At 24.8% G+C, this 17668-nt stretch overlaps 2 protein-coding genes across 2 annotated transcripts; one reads left to right on the top strand and one right to left on the bottom strand.

Annotated features, from left to right (window-relative positions):
• Positions 1-977: 977 nt before the first annotated feature.
• On the top strand, positions 978-4756 carry LOC106426235. The gene is made up of 3 exons (XM_048735945.1): positions 978-1185; positions 4028-4170; positions 4390-4756. The coding sequence occupies exons 2-3, from the start codon at positions 4028-4030 to the stop codon at positions 4508-4510; spliced, it is 264 nt and encodes an 87-aa protein (XP_048591902.1). The 5' UTR covers positions 978-1185; the 3' UTR covers positions 4511-4756.
• A 305-nt stretch (positions 4757-5061) lies between these two features.
• LOC106426211 lies at positions 5062-7102 on the bottom strand. Its single transcript, XM_013866925.3, has 7 exons — positions 6916-7102; positions 6735-6836; positions 6553-6667; positions 6035-6150; positions 5714-5893; positions 5484-5626; positions 5062-5360 (listed from the first exon to the last, which is right to left on the bottom strand). The coding sequence occupies exons 1-7, from the start codon at positions 7035-7037 to the stop codon at positions 5179-5181; spliced, it is 960 nt and encodes a 319-aa protein (XP_013722379.2). The 5' UTR covers positions 7038-7102; the 3' UTR covers positions 5062-5178.
• Between the last annotated feature and the right edge of the window lie 10566 nt (positions 7103-17668).

A 17668-nucleotide genomic window follows, 5' to 3' on the forward strand; every position in this document is an offset into this window, starting at 1 on the left:
ATATTTAAAAATTATTTTGTATTTAATTTATGCTAAATTTTGACCCGTTTTTCAAAACTGGATTTCTTTTTACCAATATTAGATAATTTATTATTGTATATATAAAAGTCTAAGATATGTTAATTTTTAGACATGTTTTATATAGTTTGTTAATTTTAAGATGTTCTATCATCATATTATATTTTCAATAAATAATTTATATTTATGAAAATAAATTTTATAAATTTATCAATAGAATATAATTTATCATATTTATTTTAGTATAATAATTATATTTTAACATGATCATGACTATAAAGTAGATAAAATAGGATATAATTTATTTATTTTTGTTTTTAAACGATAACTTAAAATACATTAAGTTATTGTTTAAATATTTTTGCACAGATTTATTAAAATTTTAAAATATAATATATAAATATATCTTAATTTTAAAATGAAAATATATTATGATTAAAGTAGTTACAAAGATTTTATATTATTAACTTTAAAGAAATACATGTTAATTTTTATACATGTATTATATAGTTTGATAATGTAAACTCATCTTACCAACATATTAAATTTTATTTTTGAACATAAATATTTTATAATTACGAAAATAAAATAAATAAATATATAAATTTAATACAATTTTATTATATTTAGCTCAATATAACAATTTTATTTTAATATGATTGATTATGATTATATAATAAATAAAATATTATAGATTTTTTTATTTTTAGTTTTATATAACTGAATATATTAATATATAATAATATTTTAAACTAATTTCGAAATTAGCAAAGATATTTAAATATAATTTCAAAAATGAAGATATTGTAAAAATCTTTTTAAACAGATTTGTTAGAATTTTAAAATAAATATATTTATATTTAAAATAAGAAGATATCAAAAGATATTATGATTAAAATATTTTAAAAATTCTATTTATTATTAGTTTGAATTTCTATGAATAGGTCCATTAGGTCCATTTTTAAAAAAATCACACATGAATCAAAGTTGACTTCTGTTTTAATATATAAGATAAATGAGAGATGACTGGGGTTGACCTGCGCGGTGTCGGTGTAAAACAAAACCCCGAATAAACCGAAATTTCTAAATCTAACCGGAACCGGGTCCGGGTCCATTTGAGTTGAGACAAGAAAAATTAGAATTGAGTGAGAGTTGTTGATCGAGAAAATGGGGACAAAAATCTCTTATGGACCAAATGGTCAAAAAAAAGTCTACAACATCCAAAAAAAATCAAACATGGACCAATTAAAGGGAAATGACGATTTTGCCATTAATGAAAGAGTAATATGGGCCATTGGATCATAACATCTACGTTTTAATCTTGGCCATACAATTTAACACATGTCTCATTCTCCTTCCTTCTCTTTTTTTTTAATCTCAGCCACTCACATCCACACAGTCTTTCTTATCTCATTTTCTCATTCGAGTTGGTAAAACTAGTATAACTCGTACAACTAAACATTTTAAAAAATTATATAATTAGTATAAAAATATTATAATTTACACATGAAATTAACAAATAAATATTCTAATTGGTATATGATGACAAAAATGTCTTCTAATTCGTTTAAGATTTTTCAATTTTTTGTTATATTATTGTATTACACACTTAATTTTATATTATATATTTATACTTTTAAGGTTATTAACTATATTAGCCATATTTTATGATAATCAAACATCAAACATATTTTACAAAGCTATGATGTGAAAATATTGGTACAACCCTTATAACTAGACATATAACCAATATATATATATGTATATATATATAATTTTTATTATATATTAGACTAGTATTACTGGTATAACTAGTACAACTTCGACGTTTCAGAAATTAACAAAACCAATTTGGTATTTCATATGAGAAAAACAATCATATATCCCAGTTGGTATGTACTCATAAAGTTTCTCTTAATTTAAATTGAAGTTTTAGAAAAAAATATAAAAATTATTACACAATTCCATAAGTTTACATGATCTACCTTATACTTTTAATGTTTGTTAACTTGTTTGTCCACATAAGTTTTGGAAAACATACATGAAATGTCGTTTTACAAAATTGATGATTTCATTGTAACCGGGCAAAGACATGTAAACATAAATAAGTGGTACAACTGAGGTAAATGTATTTATTATGTGGTACAACTAATATTTTATGATTTCACTGCCAAAATACAACTATGCACAAACTGGTACAACTCAAAAACTAGTACAACTATATACAGTCGGTACAACTAGAAAACTGGTACAACTACTTGTTATTTTATTTAGTATTATTTTAAATATGCATCATGTTGTAACTTAAATATATCATCCCATTTAAATATGTAATTATAGATTAAAATTATGCTATGAATATATTTGATATCTTTTTTTAAAAGTAAAAATAATTTTCTGTATTATTTTCATTAATATATTTTCTTGCAATATATTTGACTTAATATTATTTACTAGTTATTTTTAATAACTTTTCATTATATATTAAACGTTTACTACTAGTACAACTCATATAATTAAAAATATATTCATATACTAGACATGTAATATTGGTACTACTGGTTCAACTTCTTAATTATAGAAATTTTATTGGGAAAATTGCCAAAACGGAATAAAAAAATAGAATGGTTGTCCCTATGGTATAAATTCAATCTAAAGTTGTCCCTATAGTATAATTTTCTTCATAATACCAAAATTAACCTTAAACTAATCCCATTATAAATGATTAATTGTATTTAAAAAAAAATGGAAATCAGTTTGTTTAAATGGGGAAAGAATAAAAAAAAACAATCTAAAGGGAAAATTGTACCCCTAATTCCCGTAACCCTAATAAAAAATAAAACAATCTCTCCGCCTCTCTCTATCACAGCGACGAAGAAGGCGATTGCGTCTTCTCCGGTAAAATCAACGGCGAGTGCAGACGCCACCGGTGGAAATTTCGGTTCCCACACTATTGTCATAGTACAAACACCAAACATGAAGCCTATCCATCATTTTCAAACCCGTGAGGGCTTCTACATCATCTTTGCATTATACTCTTTTAAATCTTCTACATCATCTTTGCATTATACTCTTTTAAAACAAAATATAACCATATTAGTTGGAGAGTTGTACTAGTTATACGCGTTTCAGTTTTACTAATATACATGTTATACTCCTTCTAGCTGTATTATAGGCTATTACAAAACACATCTTAACCTAATATAATTTTTCTGGCTTTGCAACTACCTTCTTCGGCTTCGAGAGCAAAAAGAATGAAGATGATTTTTTTCCTAAATAGTACAACTAGTAAAACAAATTCATTATCAAAATTAAATATTATAGAAAACAAACTATTAAGATATTTTAACACATATAGGTGGGAGGATTGTACCAATTTTTCATTGGTTCTGCATCATCATCTTCTATAACATTATTAATAAGCTGAAAACAAAAACCAAATATCACTATACTAATTGCAAAGTTATACTAGTTATATGCGTTCTAGTTGTACTAGTCATAGTGGTTATACTCACTCTAGTTATACTAGATGTACTGGTTTGAGTTGTACTAGTTGTACTAGTTTGAGTTGTACTAGTTATACTATTAATACTTTGTGTTCTTCTTTGACGCGAATTTTTTACAACGAAGATGAAATTCGATTCAGATAAGAGTAAATCGATTAAGGATGATAATAGGTCGATCGATTTGGGATAAGAACAAGAAAACAATAATATATTCTGGGTTAAAAACAAGAACAACAAAATTGGATTGTGGGAGGTGAAAGAGATTGTGTTTTGATTTGGGGATGTAGGGTTACAAATGGGTCGGATTCTGGGTCAGAAAATGGGTCGGATTTTGGGTAGGATAATAGTGGCACGGGTTGTAAATAAGTTAATGTCTTCTGGTTTTTCAGTTATTTACTTTTGTTTAATATTTAAATTTTAACTGAAAATAAATAGAAATTCTGAGTGGGTCATTTTAGATTTTTTTGACCCCTTGTGGTCCATTTTAGGATTTGATCCAGAAAATGGAGATGGAGAAAACGACGGAGGAGATGGAGAAGTTGTGCCGGAGGTGCAAGGGAAGCTACAGAGACTCCTCGAACAACGCTTCCTCTTGCCGTTTCCATCCTTCCTTCTTCGTTTGTCGTCGCCACGATGACCAGAAAAGGTTATCTCCTCAGAAAACCTAAATCCGCTTTGTTTGATGGAATTTTTTAAATCCCAAAACAGCTTGAAGAATTAGTTACACTGATTTCATCATTAGGGTCAAATGGGTATTAATCTGATTCTTTGTGTGTTTATTATTATAAGTAAGATAAATATGAGTTATGTTGTCTTTACTTGGACTATTAACTTGTCCTGATTAAGATGGTATTGACAAATGAAGGTACTATGAATTGGGACCAGAAGATCCACCATATGCAGCCAAGTTCTACGATTGCTGCGGTGCAGAGGATCCTAATGCACCTGGTTGTGTCACCAGCCCTCACATTTCATATGACGACTGAACTCTTTCATTATGCCTGTGTTTTAAATTTCTATAAACATTATGTAAATAATCTCATGTACCATAGTGTTCACCTCGTGGAATGAAATAATTGGCTTGTGATATTGCGTGGTTACCGTCTTTGGACCACCTTCAGGGTTGTACACAGCCAGAGTGAATTGCTTAGCTTGAAGCTTGCTTTGATGAGTTTTGTTGTGTGTCAGAGTACTTTTGATCTTCACAATGATTGAAACAGTTTCTTTCTCAATTGTGATAATTTTCCAATGAAGGATTAAACAACTAAGTGAAATTTGCCTTTTTAGGTGTTTATTAAAGTGAGAATTAAAACACAAACAAAAACAATGTAGGTTTGGGGAAATTCTTTTCTTTTTGGTCTTTATGATGAATCCAGACATCAAGTACAATTTAGGTAAGGACTTGAGATCAGTTTGATTGTTCCTCACTTAGTCCACTGTTTCTAAGACTGATGAGATGAGGCTAATGTACTGTACTTTTAAAGCAGTGCAGCTTCTTTGGCATGAAAGATTGGTGTAAAACTTTAAGTAATAACAATAAACCAGAAAAATATATTTTCCATAAACAGGTTGTTATATCTCTTATTAACAAACTCAATTCAGATGTAATTATATGTGTAAACAACTTTTCTCTGCTGTCTTTCTAATGGAATAGTTAGGCACTTAGTGAAATGGAGAGGAGGGACGAGAGCTTGAATTTCTTAATCTTTGTGGAGTCTCGTGGCTGGAACAAAACCTCGGTGCTCGACCTTACAGTCACTTCCTTCGACTCTGATCCTGATCTCCCTTCACTTCTGTAGTCCCTATACGAGTAACGAACCTGCAACCTCGACGGAGCTGCAAACACGAATTTAAAAAGAAAAATAAGAAAAAATTAAGATTTTAAAAATGTAAAACATAGAAGCAAATGGAAGAAGATAATGAAAATTTGTTTTAAAGTCTAAAGAAAGAGAAAATTACCGAATCCAAGCATGCTTGTTTGCTGAATAGAGATACGGTCAACTTTAGATCTCTTGATCTGTTTCAGAGCCAAAGTATCTTCCTGCTTTCCTTTGAACTCAAGGAACTCTCCTAACACAATCTTGCTACTTTTAAGCTCCACCCTGCATCACAATCAAACCTTTAAAAAAAAAAGAAAACTCTCCGACCAGAATTAACTTATTCCGGAGAACCAAATCTCTCTTTCTGACCTATCCCACATTGGTGCAGTGCCAAGGATGAAGTTAAGTTTTTGATGCGAAGATTCCTGCATCTCTTTGCCTGTCCACAATGCGCCTTTCACCCAACCAGAAAGTGTTTTTCTTGATACTGGTTTCAGATGCTTCCACTCTTCGTATGTAATTACCTCACTCGGAAACGCATGCATTGTACTGAAATAAACACAAGTTTTTGCATCACTAGAAAACCAAAGAATATTATATTTAGGGGGTAAAATAGTCACACGCCCACACAGTTCAAAAGGGTCAGAAAACATGTAAATACTGAAGGTCGCAAAGATAAACAACACATACCGAAAATTTGGATTGGGAATTACAACTTTGCAAGACAGGTTTTCTTCTAGCAAAGTAACCCCTCTTTGTTCAAGATATGATTCTAGAACTGAAGCTTGTTTCTTGACTTCAACCAGCTGAGAAAATATAAAGATATTAGTCAAAAACAAAGTTGCATAAATGGATGCCTAATGCAGGTCAGCTTTGCTCTTGCATATAATCAAGTGTTCTAAAAATCGGTATAGGCAGCATCTAGATGTCCGCCTAGTCGGCAAATGGGACCTGAAACACTTTTTTCAAAAATCGGTCTAGGCGCCGCGGATAATCAATGATCTTATATAAAGCGCCTAAATGCCATAGAGCCTAACGGCGGCTAGCGATTTCTTAAACATTCAATTCAAACATATAATCTTGTCTATGAATGTGTAAAGAGGGTTCAGGAGACAAGAAGCAACAGTTTTATCAGCACTAAGCTAATTTCATAATAATCTACTAAAGCAACAACAAACATAGTCTTTGTAATCATTGCACAGACGTACAGGATCAGGGTAAGTCTGAGTTGTATGATGCTTCCCAGCTTCACAAACCCAGCTTCCATCGCTGGCTACCGTAACAATCCCAGATAGAGTCTTGACACGGATCACCACAACTTGTCTAAAACAAACATATGAAGTCAACACATATCACAGAGAGATAAAAGAGAGAGAGAAGAAGAAGTTACCCTTTAGTGAGGAGGACAAGGTCGATGTCCTGTCTAGAAGAAGTGTCTGCATCTGGAATACGAAGCCCTACATAAGCTTTTCCACCATAAAGCTTCTCAAGTCTGCAAAACTCAGTTGTAACCAATATAATCAAGAACCAATGAAGGGAATCAGCAAAGTGGGTTAAAAGAGAAGGGTTACCTGTGAGCGACGGAGAAGAGAGCAGTGGAATCGGAGGAGGTTTCATCGGAAATCTCGTCGTCTTTGAAGAAACGGCGGACGAACTTGTAGATTAGGAGACCACAGATGATCTCAGCCCACATCCTTTTTTTTTTTTTTTTCCTTGGGGGAAATAAGAACGCTTTGAAAGTAAGATAAAGAAAGTAAACACATTTGATTAGATATTATGTTTGACCCCTTGTGTTTCAAAAAAAAAAAAAATTTGAGCATTTTTTTTTCTAACAATTCTAATTACCTTGTTAAAATTCAAATCTCATTTCATCACAATAAGAACATCATTAGTGGTAGGATACTACAAAAAGTCTCTCACATAGTTTTAAAATAACAAAAAAAATTCTGAGAACATCATTAGTGGTTGTATTTTTTAAATAAAATACTAAAAAAAATCTATTTTAGGAAAGTTTTCATTTTCATTGGGAAATATTGTAAATTTGGGGTTGTGATTTAGAAATTGAGATAACAAGAATTTTTGTTGATAGATGAGTATTTTTTTAGAATTTTTTATCAATAGGTTGTATTTTTTAAATAAAATACTCAAAAAATCTATTTTAGGAAAGTTTTCATTTTCATTGGGAAATATTGTAAATTTGGGGTTGTGATATAGAGATTGAGATAACAAGAATTTTTTTTGACTGATGAGTATTTTTTTAGATTTTTTGATCAATATGTTGTATTTTTAAGATTTAATTCTCAAATATTCTATTTTAGGAAAGTTTTCATTTTCATTGGGAAATATTGTAAATTTGGGGTTGTTATTTAGAAATTGAGATAACAAGAATTTTTGTTGATAGATGAGTATTCTTTTAGATTTTTTTGATCAATATGTTGTATTTTTAAAATAAAATACTCAAAAAATCTATTTTAGGAAAGTTTTCATTTTTATTGAGAAATAATGTACATTTGGGGTTGTGATTTAGAAATTAGGATAACAAGAATTTTTGTTGATAGATGAGTATTTTTTTAGAATTTTTTATCAATATGTTGTATTTTTAAAATAAAATACTAAAAAATCTATTTTAGGAAAGTTTTCATTTTCATTGGGAAATATTGTAAATTTGAGGTTGTGATTTAAAAATTGCGATAAAAAGAATTTTTGTTGATAGATGAGTATTTTTTTAGAATTTTTTTATCAATATGTTGTATTTTTTAAATAAAATACTCAAAAAACTATTTTAGAAAAGTTTTCATTTTCATTGGGAAATATTGTAAATTTGGGGTTGTGATTTAGAAATTGAGATAACAAGAATTTTTGTTGATAGATGAGTATTTTTTTAGAATTTTTTATCAATAGGTTGTATTTCTTAAATAAAATACTCAAAAAATCTATTTTAGGAAAGTTTTCATTTTCATTGGGAAATATTGTAAATTTGGGGGTTGTGATTTAGAACTTGAGATAACAATAATTTTTTTTGATAGATGAGTATTTTTTTAAAATTTTTTATCAATAGGTTGTATTTTTTAAATAAAATACTCAAAAAATCTATTTTAGGAAAGTTTTCATTTTCATTGGGAAATATTGTAAATTTGGGGTTGTGATTTAGAAATTGAGATAACAAGAATTTTTTTTGACTGATGAGTATTTTTTTAGATTTTTTGATCAATATGTTGTATTTTTAAGATTTAATTCTCAAATATTCTATTTTAGGAAAGTTTTCATTTTATTGAGAAATATTGTACATTTGGGGTTGTTATTTAGAAATAGGATAACAAGAATTTTTGTTGATAGATGAGTATTCTTTTAGATTTTTTTGATCAATATGTTGTATTTTTAAAATAAAATACTCAAAAAATCTATTTTAGGAAAGTTTTCATTTTTATTGAGAAATAATGTACATTTGGGGTTGTGATTTAGAAATTAGGATAACAAGAATTTTTGTTGATAGATGAGTATTTTTTTAGAATTTTTTATCAATAGGTTGTATTTTTTAAATAAAATACTAAAAAATCTATTTTAGGAAAGTTTTCATTTTCATTGGGAAATATTGTAAATTTGAGGTTGTGATTTAAAAATTGCGATAACAAGAATTTTTGTTGATAGATGAGTATTTTTTTAGAATTTTTTATCAATATGTTGTATTTTTAAATAAAATACTCAAAAATCTATTTTAGGAAAGTTTTCATTTTCATTGGGAAATATTGTAAATTTGGGGTTGTGATTTAGAAATTGAGATAACAAGAATTTTTGTTGATAGATGAGTATTCTTTTAGAATTTTTTATCAATAGGTTGTATTTCTTAAATAAAATACTCAAAAAATCTATTTTAGGAAAGTTTTCATTTTCATTGGGAAATATTGTAAATTTGGGGGTTGTGATTTAGAACTTGAGATAACAATAATTTTTGTTGATAGATGAGTATTTTTTTAAAATTTTTTATCAATAGGTTGTATTTTTTAAATAAAATACTCAAAAAATCTAATTTAGGAAAGTTTTCATTTTCATTGGGAAATATTGTAAATTTGGGGTTGTGATTTAGAAATTGAGATAAAAAGAATTTTTTTTGACTGATGAGTATTTTTTTAGATTTTTTTATCAATATGTTGTATTTTTAAGATTTAATTCTCAAATATTCTATTTTAGGAAAGTTTTCATTTTATTGAGAAATATTATATATTTGGGGTTGTTATTTAGAAATAGGATAACAAGAATTTTTGTTGATAGATGAGTATTCTTTTAGATTTTTTTGATCAATATGTTGTATTTTTAAAATAAAATACTCAAAAAATCTATTTTAGGAAAGTTTTCATTTTTATTGAGAAATAATGTACATTTGGGGTTGTGATTTAGAAATTAGGATAACAAGAATTTTTGTTGATAGATGAGTATTTTTTTAGAATTTTTTATCAATAGGTTGTATTTTTTAAATAAAATACTAAAAAATCTATTTTAGGAAAGTTTTCATTTTCATTGGGAAATATTGTAAATTTGGGGTTGTGATTTAGAAATTGAGATAACAAGAATTTTTGTTGACTTATGAGTATTTTTTTAGATTTTTTGATCAATATGTTGTATTTTTAAGATTTAATTATCAAATATTCTATTTTAGGAAAGTTTTCATTTTATTGAGAAATATTGTACATTTGGGGTTGTTATTTAGAAATAGGATAACAAGAATTTTTGCTGATAGATGAGTATTCTTTTAGATTTTTTTGATCAATATGTTGTATTTTTAAAATAAAATACTCAAAAAATCTATTTTAGGAAAGTTTTCATTTTCATTGGGAAATATTGTAAATTTGGGGTTGTGATTTAGAAATTGAGATAACAAGAATTTTTGTTGATAGATGAGTATTTTTTTAGAATTTTTTATCAATAGGTTGTATTTTTTAAATAAAATACTAAAAAAATCTATTTTAGGAAAGTTTTCATTTTATTGAGAGATAATGTACATTTGGGGTTGTGATTTATAAATTAGGATAACAAGAATTTTTGTTGATAGATTAGTCTTCTTTTATAATTTTTTATCAATAGGTTGTATTTTTTAAATAACATACTCAAATAATCTATTTTAGGAAAGTTTTCATTTTCAATGGGAAATATTGTAAATTTGGGGTTGTGATTTAGAAATTGAGATAACAAGAATTTTTGTTGATAGATGAGTATTTCTTTAGATTTTTTTATCAATAGGTTGTATTTTTTAAATAAAATACTCAAAAAATCTATTTTAGGAAAGTTTTCATTTTCATTGGAAAATATTGTAAATTTGGGGTTGTGATTTAGAAATTGAGATAACAAGAATTTTTGTTGACTGATGAGTATTTTTTTAGATTTTTTGATCAATATGTTGTATTTTTAAGATTTAATTCTCAAATATTCTATTTTAGGAAAGTGTTCATTTTATTGAGAAATATTATACATTTGGGGTTGTTATTTTGAAATAGGATAACAAGAATTTTTGTTGATAGATGAGTAATCTTTTAGATTTTTTTGATCAATATGTTGTATTTTTAAAATAAAATACTCAAAAAATCTATTTTAGAAAAGTTTTCATTTTATTGAGAAATAATGTACATTTGGGGTTGTGATTTAGAAATTAGGATAACAAGAATTTTTGTTGATAGATGAGTATTTTTTTAGAATTTTTTATCAATAGGTTGTATTTTTAAAATAAAATATTCAAAAAATCTATTTTAGTAAAGTTTTCATTTTCATTAGGAAATATTGTAAATTTGGGGTTGTGATTTATAAATTGAGATAACAAGAATTTTTGTTGATAGATGAGTATTTTTTTAGAATTTTTTATCAATAGGTTGTATTTTTAAAATAAAATACACAAAAAATCTATTTTAGGAAAGTTTTCATTTTCATTGGGAAATATTGTAAATTTGGTGTTGTGATTTAGAAATTGAGATAACAAGAATTTTTATTGATAGATGAGTATTTTTTTAGAATTTTTTATCAATAGGTTGTAATTTTTAAATAAAATACTCAAAAAATCTATTTTAGAAAAGTTTTCATTTTCATTGGGAAATATTGTAAATTTGGGGTTTTGATTTAGAAATTGAGATAACAAGAATTTTTGTTGACTGATGAGTATTTTTTTAGATTTTTTGATCAATATGTTGTATTTTTAAGATTTAATTCTCAAATATTCTATTTTAGGAAATTTTCATTTTATTGAGAAATATTGTACATTTGGGGTTGTTATTTAGAAATAGGATAACAAGAACTTTTGTTGATAGATGAGTATTCTATTAGATTTTTTGATCAATATGTGGTATTTTTAAAATAAAATACTCAAAAATCTATTTTAGGAAAGTTTTCATTTTCATAGGGAAATATTGTAAATTTGGGGTTGTGATTTAGAAATTGAAATAACAAGAATTTTTGTTGATAGATGAGTATTTTTTTAGATTTTTTTATCAATAGGTTGTATTTTTTAAATAAGATACTCAAACAATCTATTTTAGGAAAGTTTTCATTTTCATTGGAAAATATTGTAAATTTGAGGTTGTGATTTAGAATTGAGATAACAAGAATTTTTGTTGATAGATGAGTATTTTTTTAGAATTTTTTTTATCAATATGTTGTATTTTTTAAATACAATACTCAAAAATCTATTTTAGGAAAGTTTTCATTTTCATTGGGAAATATTGTAAATTTGGGGTTGTGATTTAGAAATTGAGATAACAAGAATTTTTGTTGATAGATGAGTGTTCTTTTAAATTTTTTGATCAATATGTGGTATTTTTAAGATTTAATTCTCAAATATTCTATTTTAGGAAAGTTTCCATTTTATTGAGAAATAATGTACATTTGGGGTTGTGATTTATAAATTAGAATAACAAGAATTTTTATTGATAGATGAGTATTCTTTTAGATTTTTTTTTATCAATATGTTGTATTTTTAAAATAAAATACTCAAAAAATCTATTTTAGGAAAGTTTTCATTTTTATTGAGAAATAATGTAAATTTGGGGTTGTGATTTAGAAATTAGGATAACAAGAATTTTTGTTGATAGATGAGTATTTTTTTAGAATTTTTTATCAATAGGTTGTATTTTTTAAATAAAATACTAAAAAAATCTATTTTAGGAAAGTTTACATTTTCATTGGGAAATATTGTAAATTTGAGGTTGTGATTTAGAAATTGAGATAACAAGAATTTTTTTTGATAGATGAGTATTTTTTTTAGAATTTTTTATCAATATGTTGTATTTTTAAAATAAAATACTCAAAAATCTATTTTAGGAAAGTTTTCATTTTCATTGGGAAATATTATAAATTTGGGGTTGTGATTTAGAAATTGAGATAACAAGAATTTTTGTTGATAGATGAGTATTTTTTTAAATTTTTTGATCAATATGTGTTATTTTAAAAATAAAATACTCAAAAAATCTATTTTAGGAAAGTTTTCATTTTCATTGGAATTGTAAATTTGGGGTTGTGATTTAGAAATTGAGATAACAAGAATTTTTGTTGATAGATGAGTATTGTTTTAGAATTTTTTATCAATATGTTGTATTTTTAAAATAAAATACTAAAAAATCTATTTTAGGAAAGTTTTCATTTTCATTGGAAAATATTGTAAATTTGGGGTTGTAATTTAGAAATTGAGATAACAAGAATTTTTGTTGATAGATGAGTATTCTTTTAAATTTTTGATCAATATGTGGTATTTTTAAAATAAAATACTCAAAAATCTATTTTAGGAAAGTTTTCATTTTATTGAAAAATATTGTACATTTGGGGTTGTTATTTAGAAATAGAATAACAAGAATTTTTTCTTGATTGATGAGTATTTTTGTAGATTTTTTGGTCAATATGTTGTATTTTTAAGATATAATTCTCAAATAATCAATTTTAGGAAAGTTTTCATTTTATTGAGAAATATCGTACATTTGGGGTTGTTATTTAGAAATAGGATAACAAGAATTTTTGTTGATAGATGAGTATTCTTTTAAATTTTTTGATCAATATGTGGTATTTTTAAAATAAAATACTCAAAAATCTATTTTAGGAAAGTTTTCATTTTCAATGGGAAATATTGTAAATTTGGGGTTGTGATTTAGAAATTGAGATAACAAGAATTTTTGTTGACTGATGAGTATTTTTTTAGATTTTTTGATCATTATGTTGTATTTTTAAGATTTAATTCTCAAATATTCTATTTTATTAAAGTTTTCATTTTATTGAGAAATATTGTACATTTGGGGTTGTTATTTAGAAATAGGATAACAAGAATTTTTGTTGATAGATGAGTATTCTTTTAGATTTTTTGATCAACATGTGGTATTTTTAAAATAAAATACTCAAAAATCTATTTTAGTAAAGTTTTCATTTTCATTGGGAAATATTGTAAATTTAGGGTTGTGATTTAGAAATTGAGATAACAAGAATTTTGTTGATAGATGAGTATTTCTTTAGATTTTTTTATCAATAGGTTGTATTTTTTAAATAAAATACTCAAAAAATATATTTTAGGAAAGTTTTCATTTTGATTGGGAAATATTGTAAATTTGGGGTTGTGATTTAGAAATTGAGATAACAAGAATTTTTGTTGACTGATGAGTATTTTTTTAGATTTTTTGATCAATATGTTGTATTTTTAAGATTTAATTCTCAAATATTCTATTTTAGGAAAGTTTTCATTTTATTGAGAAATATTGTACATTTGGGGTTGTTATTTAGAAATAGGATAACAAGAATTTTTGTTGATAGATGAGTATTCTTTTAGATTTTTTTGATCAATATGTTGTATTTTTAAAATAAAATACTCAAAAAATCTATTTTAGGAAAGTTTTCATTTTTATTGAGAGATAATGTAAATTTGGGGTTGTTATTTAGAAATTAAATAACAAGAATTTTTGTTGATATATGAGTATTTTTTTAGAATTTCTTATCAATAGGTTGTATTTTTTAAATAAAATACTAAAAAAATCTATTTTAGGAAAGTTTTCATTTTCATTGGAAATATTATAAATTTGAGGTTGTGATTTAGAAATTGAGATAACAAGAATTTTTGTTGACTGATGAGTATTTTTTTAGATTTTTTGAACAATATGTTGTATTTTTAAGATTTAATTCTCAAATTTTCTATTTTAGGAAAGTTTTCATTTTATTGAGAAATATTGTACATTTGGGGTTGTTATTTAGAAATAGGATAACAAGAATTTTTGTTGATATATGAGTATTCTTTTAGATTTTTTTGATCAATATGTTGTATTTTTAAAATAAAATACTCAAAAAATCTATTTTAGGAAAGTTTTCATTTTTATTGAGAAATAATGTAAATTAGGGGTTGTGATTTAGAAATTAGGATAACAAGAATTTTTGTTGATAGATAAGTATTTTTTTAGAATTTTTTATCAATAGGTTGTATTTTTTAAATAAAATACTAAAAAAATCTTTTTTAGGAAAGCTTTCATTTTCATTGGGAAATATTGTAAATTTGAGGTTGTGATTTAGAAATTGAGATAACAAGAAATTTTGTTGATAGATGAGTGTTTTTTTAGAATTTTTTATCAATAGGTTGTATATTTTAAATAAAATACTCAAAAAATCTATTTTAGGAAAGTTTTCATTTTCATTGGAAAATATTGTAAATTTGGGATTGTAATTTAGAAATTGAGATAAAAGAATTTTTGTTGACTGATGAGTATTTTTTTAGATTTTTTGATCAATATGTTGTATTTTTAAGATTTAATTCTCAAATAATCTATTTTAGGAAAGTTTTCATTTTATTGAGAAATAATGTACATTTGGGGTTGTGATTTATAAATTAGGATAACAAGAATTTTTGTTGATAAATTAGTATTCTTTTAGAATTTTTTATCAATAGGTTGTATTTTTTAAATAACATACTCAAATAATCTATTTTAGGAAAGTTTTCATTTTCATTGGGAAATATTGTAAATTTGGGGTTGTGATTTAGAAATTGAGATAACAAGAATTTTTGTTGATAGATAAGTATTTTTTTTAGATTGTTTGATCAATAGGTTGTATTTCTAAGATATAATTCTCAAATATTCTATTTTAGGAAAGTTTTCATTTTATTGAAAAATTTTGTACATTTGGGAATGTTATTTAGAAATAGAATAACAAGAATTTTTGTTGATTGATGAGTATTTGTTTTTGATTTTTTGATCAATATGTTGTATTTTTAAGATATAATTCTCAAATAATCTATTTTAGGAAAGTTTTCATTTTATTGAGAAATATCGTACATTTGGGGTTGTTATTTAGAAATAGGATAACAAGAATTTTTGTTGATAGATGAGTATTCTTTTAGATTTTTTGATCAACATGTGGTATTTTTAAAATAAAATACTCAAATATCTATTTTAGTAAAGTTTTTATTTTCATTGGGAAATATTGTAAATTTAGGGTTGTGATTTAGAAATTGAGATAACAAGAATTTTTGTTGATAGATGAGTATTTTTTTAGATTTTTTTATCAATAGGTTGTATTTTTAAAATAAAATACTCAAAAAAACTATTTTAGGAAATTTTTCATTTTCGTTGGGAAATATTGTAAATTTGGGGTTGTGATTTAGAAATTGAGATAACAAGAATTTTTGTTGATAGAAGAGTATTTTTTTAGAATTTTTATCAATATGTTGTATTTTTAAAATAAAATACTCAAAAATATATTTTAGGAAAGTTTTCATTTTCATTGGGAAATATTGTAAATTTGGGATTGTAATTTAGAAATTGAGATAACAAGAATTTTTGTTGATAGATGAGTATTCTTTTAAATTTTTTGATCAATATGTGGTATTTTTATAAAATAAAATACTCAAAAAATCTATTTTAGGAAAGTTTTCATTTTCATTGGGAAATATTGTAAATTTGGTGTTGTGATTTAGAAATTGGATAACAAGAATTTTTGTTGATAGATGGGTATTTTTTTAGAATTTTTTATCAATAGGTTGTATTTTCTAAATAAAATACTCAAAAAATCTATTTTAGGAAAGTTTTCATTTTCATTGGGAAATATTGTAAATTTGGGGTTGTGATTTAGAAATTGAGATAACAAGAATTTTTGTTGACTTATGAGTATTTTTTTAGATTTTTTGATCAATATGTTGTATTTTTAAGATTTAATTATCAAATATTCTATTTTAGGAAAGTTTTCATTTTATTGAGAAATATTGTACATTTGGGGTTGTTATTTAGAAATAGGATAACAAGAATTTTGCTGATAGATGAGTATTCTTTTAGATTTTTTTGATCAATATGTTGTATTTTTAAAATAAAATACTCAAAAAATCTATTTTAGGAAAGTTTTCATTTTCATTGGGAAATATTGTAAATTTGGGGTTGTGATTTAGAAATTGAGATAACAAGAATTTTTGTTGATAGATGAGTATTTTTTTAGAATTTTTTATCAATAGGTTGTATTTTTTAAATAAAATACTAAAAAAATCTATTTTAGGAAAGTTTTCATTTTATTGAGAGATAATGTACATTTGGGGTTGTGATTTATAAATTAGGATAACAAGAATTTTTGTTGATAGATTAGTCTTCTTTTAGAATTTTTTATCCATAGGTTGTATTTTTTAAATAACATACTCAAATAATCTATTTTAGGAAAGTTTTCATTTTCAATGGGAAATATTGTAAATTTGGGGTTGTGATTTAGAAATTGAGATAACAAGAATTTTTGTTGATAGATGAGTATTTCTTTAGATTTTTTTATCAATAGGTTGTATTTTTTAAATAAAATACTCAAAAAATCTATTTTAGGAAAGTTTTCATTTTCATTGGAAAATATTGTAAATTTGGGGTTGTGATTTAGAAATTGAGATAACAAGAATTTTTGTTGACTGATGAGTATTTTTTTAGATTTTTTGATCAATATGTTGTATTTTTAAGATTTAATTCTCAAATATTCTATTTTAGGAAAGTGTTCATTTTATTGAGAAATATTATACATTTGGGGTTGTTATTTTGAAATAGGATAACAAGAATTTTTGTTGATAGATGAGTAATCTTTTAGATTTTTTTGATCAATATGTTGTATTTTTAAAATAAAATACTCAAAAAATCTATTTTAGAAAAGTTTTCATTTTATTGAGAAATAATGTACATTTGGGGTTGTGATTTAGAAATTAGGATAACAAGAATTTTTGTTGATAGATGAGTATTTTTTTAGAATTTTTTATCAATAGGTTGTATTTTTAAAATAAAATATTCAAAAAATCTATTTTAGTAAAGTTTTCATTTTCATTAGGAAATATTGTAAATTTGGGGTTGTGATTTATAAATTGAGATA

Source organism: Brassica napus, chromosome A7 (assembly GCF_020379485.1).
Source record: "Brassica napus cultivar Da-Ae chromosome A7, Da-Ae, whole genome shotgun sequence".
Classification (NCBI taxonomy): Eukaryota; Viridiplantae; Streptophyta; class Magnoliopsida; order Brassicales; family Brassicaceae; genus Brassica; species Brassica napus.

What these genes read in the sequence shown, in the direction of transcription:
- LOC106426235 (XM_048735945.1), top strand. Translation starts at nt 4,028, where the DNA reads ATGGAGATGGAGAAAACGACGGAGGAGATGGAGAAGTTGTGCCGGAGG. An exon ending in CGCCACGATGACCAGAAAAG is followed by an intron (nt 4,171 to 4,389) that starts GTTATCTCCTCA and finishes TGACAAATGAAG; the next exon opens with GTACTATGAATTGGGACCAG.
- LOC106426211 (XM_013866925.3), bottom strand. Translation starts at nt 7,037, where the DNA reads ATGTGGGCTGAGATCATCTGTGGTCTCCTAATCTACAAGTTCGTCCGC. An exon ending in ACTGCACCAATGTGGGATAG is followed by an intron (nt 5,627 to 5,713) that starts GTCAGAAAGAGA and finishes ATTGTGATGCAG; the next exon opens with GGTGGAGCTTAAAAGTAGCA. An exon ending in AACAAGCATGCTTGGATTCG is followed by an intron (nt 5,361 to 5,483) that starts GTAATTTTCTCT and finishes TCGTGTTTGCAG; the next exon opens with CTCCGTCGAGGTTGCAGGTT.